Source organism: Odocoileus virginianus, chromosome 26, assembly GCF_023699985.2.
Source record: "Odocoileus virginianus isolate 20LAN1187 ecotype Illinois chromosome 26, Ovbor_1.2, whole genome shotgun sequence".
NCBI lineage: Eukaryota > Metazoa > Chordata > Mammalia > Artiodactyla > Cervidae > Odocoileus > Odocoileus virginianus.
In genome coordinates this window covers 5,297,063-5,303,062 of record NC_069699.1, presented here as the reverse complement: position 1 = coordinate 5,303,062, position 6,000 = coordinate 5,297,063, and the positions used below count along the sequence as shown (strand labels likewise).

Here is a 6,000-nt window from a genome sequence, read left to right as displayed (position 1 = left end):
CCGCAGGCCCCGCCCCGCTCCCGTGCGCCGAACGCCCCATATCCGGGTTCCCGCCGCCGCCGCTGCCGCGCTCATTCAGCTTTGCCGGGAGCGGTGTGATTCCCGACCAAAATGGCGGCCGTGGGGCGAGTCGGCTCCTTCGGTTCCTGTCCGCCAGGATTAACCTCGACTTACACAGGCGGCCCCTTGGCCAACGAGCTAGCGTCGGGCAACGGCGGCGCCGCGGCAGGCGACGACGAGGACGGACAGAACCTTTGGTAAGGACCGCACCCCTCCCTGGTTCCCGCTGGCAACCCCGGCCCGGGGATGGTCCAGGGTCGCGTGCCCGCCGGGGCTCGGCGCCCGGCCCAGGCCGCCGCGTTCTCGGCCGCCCCCGTCCGGGCGTGGAGGCCCGGGTAGCCCCTCCGGCGCGGGGCCCCGGCCTGAGCGTGCGCCTTGTTCCCCGCCAGGTCCTGCATCCTCAGTGAGGTCTCCACCCGCTCACGCTCCAAACTCCCCTCGGGGAAGAATGTGCTGCTGCTGGGTAAGTGCCCCACCTGGTCCGCCCTGCGCGGCGTCCTCCCGGGCCTGGGTCCGGGTCCGCCCGCCGCGCTCCGGCTGGCTTTGTGCGGACAGCCTGGCCGGGCCCCGCCCCGCCGCCCGACCTGTCGCTGACAGCTGGGGGAGAAGAGAAACTGGGACCCCTGCCCCGGGACCTGCGGGGACCCGCCCTTCCCAGAACCCTTCTCCTCTCCTGGGTGTGTGTGGGGGTGGCCCTGACAGTCTCCCCTGGGAAGGACAATGCGATAGCCCATCTGAGAGATCTCGTGGCTTAGAGGATTTACCTCGAAAATAAGGACGGTTTTTCTTTCATAACAAAAATTGGTAGCAGGAGGCTCTCCGCCAGAGTTCTGTTGCAAATAGCATGCCATCAATATTTAATAGCAGGCTCTTTGTGTAATTGACAGAGAAGCTAGAAAGGGGACCTGGTAGTTGTGATAAATGTTCTTATTTGGTTCAGCTTTTATAGGTACAATGGGCTCGTGTTGCGGCTGCCTTTTTCGCTAACACCTATAGGGCAGTAAACAGCTTTCTCTTTTAGCCCCTTTGGCCAGATGGGTGTAATAAGGAGAAATGGTCTAATGTGTCGAGTGTCCAGATTGTTCTATCTCCCCTCTGCTCTCCTGGAGTTAGGTATTTGTTTCTTTACTGAGTCTGCGGGTGGACGTGGAGAACAATTCACAGGTTCACCTTTTTGCAGGCTTAGCTACAAAGTCATTTAGAGGAGAGATTTCTTTCATACTCTTTCGATGTAAAAATTTGAAGTTTGGCTCATAAGATGGCGGTTAAATTTTAAAACTTTGGTGTTGATGCCTCAAGACTTTTTATGTGCATTTAAAAACAGGAAAGGAAACAGAAGTCAAATCTATTTGTCAGGGTCTGCTTTTAATGGGAATGTTTATTTTATTTTTTTTTTAATGGGAATGTTTAAATAAAAACAAATTATTTTTCATGAACTGCTGCCAGTCTGCAGCGTGATTCTTGACGTTATTTAGGGTTAATGGAGCTATTTGAAAAATTAGTGTTACCTTTGTTTTTAATGTGATTGAAAGTACCTCCTGCAGATTCACCTGGGTTCCCTCATGACGATGTCACATACTAGTCCTATGATCTTATGTAGGTTCTTTGACTTCTATGACCCTCAATTTCTTTCTTAAAATAGACATTATAGAAATAATACCTATTTCCGAGGGCTATGGGGCCAACTGAGTGAGATAATGTTTGTGAACTGATAACAGAACAATGACTTGTGAGTCTCTTTTAAATGCATTAGAAAATATTTTTATTTTAAAAATTGAGTTAGTACCTACATAGTGGTAATATAGGCCAGAGACAGAATCGAAAAGCAAAAAAGAAAAAATCCAGAAAATGTTTTCGATCTACTAACTTAAACAAATTTCTATTAAGTGCTTAAACTAAACTGTACCTAACACAGCTTGACCTCATTGAGGTGGGTTGTATTTTTAATTACTCTCAAGACTTCTTTTCCAATGCTGCTGCTGTAAAGAGAAGATCCTGATTTTTGATCTCATTTTAGAAGTTCTTCCCAACTAATCCTTAGTGCATTAGATGTTACTTACATGGTTCTGTTTCTAGTGAAACAAAAGTGACAGTTTTGTTCATTTCTTGATGTTTCTAATTTGCACTGAGGTTGCCCCATGGTTTTTTTTTTTTTGCTCCATGTTTTTTAAACCCTTTTTTAAACCTCTGTCTTTGGGTGAAAGACTGAATATACTTAGAGGCCCTAGACTTCCATCCCTCCAAACTTATCCTAGATTGTTCTATATCTTCTCTTCTGTAAAACAGATTTCTTTTATATGAGCTTTTCCAGCTCCACCTGATATCAAGTTATGCAAGTTTATAATTTAAAAAAATTTTTTTGGGGGTACTATTTCTACTGGGATTTCATAAAAATCCTTTTCACCTTTGGGAAAAAGCTGACAACAGATTTTTATACTGATTACATAAACAGGTTTAATTTTCTAGAATACCTCTTAAAGATTTCTTAAAGACATTTTACCATCATGTATTATGACTGACTTCAGTTTATGCTGGTGGAAGAGAAAAATGTATAAATAGGGATTGTGGTTTTCTTTGTTTGGAATTTGAATGTGCTAGACAAAGGATGTTCGACTCTAATATGTCTTTCATAATATGAATTATGGTGATCTCTGGAGTCCCATATTTAAAAAACCAAAACTGAGACTAAAAAGATTTTACATTTCCAGTTCAGTTCAGTTGCTCAGTCGTGTCCAACTCTTTGCGACCCCATGGACAGCAGCACGCCAGGCCTCCCTGTCCATCACCAACTCCCGGAGCTTACTCAAATTCATGTCCATCGAGTCAGTGATGCCATCCAACCATCTCATCCTCTGTTGTCCCCTTCTCCTCCTGCCCTCAATCTTTCCCAGCATCAGGGTCTTTTCAGATGAGTCAGCTCTTCGCATTAGGTGGCCAAAAGTATTGGAGTTTCAGCTTCAACATCAGTCATTATAATGAACACTCGGGACTGATCCCCTTTAGTCCTTGCAGTCCAAGGGACTCTCAAGAGTCTTCTCCTCACCACAGTTCAAAAGCAGTAATTCTTTGGCGCTCAGCTTTCTTTTTTTTTTTAAACGTTTTATTTATTTTTATTTACTTTTTATTTTGGCTGCATTGGGACTTCGTTGCGTGTGGCTCCTCTCTAGCTGCGGTGCATGGGGTTTCATTGTGGTGGCTTCTCTTGCTGTGGAGCACGGGCTCTAGGGCCCGCGGGCTCAGTAATTGCGTCTCCCAGGCTCTAGGGCACAGGCTCAATAGTTAGTGGCGCACAGGCTCAGTTGCCCTGTGGTGTGTGGAATCTTCCCAGACCAGGGATCCAACCTATGACCTCTGCGTTGGCCGTCGGACTCTCAACCACTGGACCAACAGGGAAGTCCGCGCTTTTATAGTCCAACTCTCACATCCATACATGACCACTGGAAAAACCATAGCTTTGACTAGATGGACCCTTGTTGGCAAAGTAATGTCTCTGGTTTTTAATATGCTGTCTAGGTTGTTCATAACTTTCCTTCCAAGGAGTAAGCGTCTTGTAATTTCATGGCTGCAGTCACCATCTGCAGTGATTTTGGAGCCCAGAAAAATAAAGTCAGCCACTGTTTCCACTGTATCCCCATCTATTTGCCATGAACTGATGGGACCGGATGCCATGATCTTAGTTTTCTGAATGTTGAGCTTTAAGCCAACTTTTTCACTCTCGTCTTTCACTTTCATCACGAGGCTCTTTATTTATGTAAAATAGGAACAGTGATCAAACATTATATATCGTGAACACAAATTGCAGTTGAGCTTTACCTGGCTTTGCAGCCTCCCCTCCCACTGCCTGGGGTGGAAGGACTCAAAACTGGCAATGTATGCCTGTGTGTGAGCCATCCTCAACACCTTTTTTTTTCTTTCTCATTTTAAAACCTTTTATCGGAGTACAGTTGCTTTACGTTGTTGTTAGTTTCTGTTGTGCAGCAAAGTGAACCAGCTGTACCTGCACCCCACTCTGGTTTAGATTCCCTCCCCGTTTAGGTCACCACAGGCCCCTGAGTAGAGAGCCCTGGGCTGCACAGTAGGTTCTCATTCGTTACATAATTTGTATATAGTAGCATGTGTATATCAGTCCCACTCTGCGAGCTCATTGCAGCCTCCCCTCCCCCCCTTGGTATCCATTGGTTTGTTCTCTACATCTGTGTCTCTGTTTCTGCTTTGCAGATAAATTCATCTTCATCATTCCTAGATTCCACATATAAGCAGTATTACATGTTTTTTTCTCTTTCTGACTTCACTTTGTATGAGTCTCTGGGTTTATCTTTGTCTCTGCAGATGATGATATTTCACTCCTTTTAATGGCCGAGTACTAGTTCATCAGGGGCTTTCCTGACGGCTCAGACGGTAAAAAGTGTGCCTGCAGTGTGGGAGACCTGGGTTCGATCCCTGGCTTGGGAAGATCTGGAGAAGGAAATGGCAACCGACTCCAGTATTCTTGCTTGGGAAATCCCATGGACAGAGGAGCCTGGTGGGCTGTAGTCCATGGGGTCACGAAGAGTTGGACACAACTGAGTGACTTCATTTGACTGGTATTTCATTGTATATATGTACCACATCTTCTTTAACCATTGCTTTGTTGCTAGACATTTAGGTTGCTTCCATGTCCTGGCTATTGTAAATAGTGCTGCAGTGAACACTGGAGTGCATGTATCATTTTGAAATATGTTTTTTTTCTGATATATGCCCAGGAGTAGGATTGCTGGATCATATCTCAAAGCATTTACATACAAATCTTAGTTTGCCTCCTCTGTCCCCCTTCCTCCCAAGTTCCCCAAATTTGGAATGTAGATGTTAATGCCAATTTGTAGATAAGATACTGAATTTCATAGACCTGTTCAGTGAGTTTTCCAAGGCCACACAGTTGTAAAGACCTTGCCCTCTGATTTTGGTGAGGCTTTTGGACTTTTGATAGAAATTCCTTCAAGGGAGAAGGTGCCACCTACTCTTCCTACTGCATAACTTTTTAGAAAGGCTATCTTTGAGTGAAAATACTAATAATTATTTTAAAGTAAAATCCAAATATTTGTTGGATTCTAGGATGTAGCTTAATGAGGGACACTTCTGCTGCCATGGCATTTGTGCTGAAGCAGTCTTTTACTACGTCTGACCCCTGGTAAAACCCAGAAGCACTCTGGCATTAGCATTCAGTCATTCTTGCTTGAAAGATTTTGGGAATGAACTTGTTTGTTCTTGATATTAAAAGGCAGAACTTCTTGTGCGTGTGGTTTTAGTAGCATTTAACTTACAAGTGATCCTTTTAAGAACTTTTTTCTCTTTATGCTTACTGTTTAATCGAACTTTACTACAGTGATGGAGTTATATGAGTTTTAATAACTGCTGCTGAGGGCACTTTCTCCATACCTTGGGTCACTTGACCCTGTTTTGATAAGACTACCTAAGGAAAGTAACAACAGCAACAAATTTGTAGGCACTTAGTGCACCAGGCACATTAGGATTGTTTACATACTGAGATTATCTCGGTAAAGATCCCGGAAGAAACACAGCTGTTACGTAAATTGCCCTGAGGTTACATAGCCAGAAAGGGGCAACGTCAGGATCCTGAATTGTGCAGTCTGGCTCCAGAGCCAGTATCCTTAATCTATACACCAGGCAGTCTCTCTTCAAGAAAAGAGAGCTCTCTTTGTAGGAAAAGTAAAAGATGTCTAGCAGTTATTAAGGAATTTTCTTTAGTTCTCCTGATGTAATCTGCTTCATTGCAAAAAATCTCATTGATATAGATTAATTGAATTCATTGTCTGAAGATACGTACATAGCCTTGGACGCCAGCACAGTGCCTGGCTGATAGATGAGACATTAGTATTACTTCCTGTTTTGAGGCCATCGTGAATTAATGAAAGCTAGTTGGTTGGCCCATTGGTAAATCAT

The 6,000-nt window shown here is 44.5% G+C and overlaps 1 protein-coding gene across 1 annotated transcript in view; it reads left to right on the top strand.

The window, feature by feature from the left end:
• Positions 1–6,000, top strand: part of DYNC1LI1 (dynein cytoplasmic 1 light intermediate chain 1) — a 55,723-nt gene continuing 49,723 nt past the window's right edge. The window contains exons 1-2 of the mRNA XM_020892126.2: positions 1–257; positions 450–523. Of these exons, the coding sequence (XP_020747785.1) occupies positions 112–257; positions 450–523 (220 nt within the window). The 5' untranslated portion in view covers positions 1–111. The remainder of the gene's footprint in view (positions 258–449; positions 524–6,000) is intronic.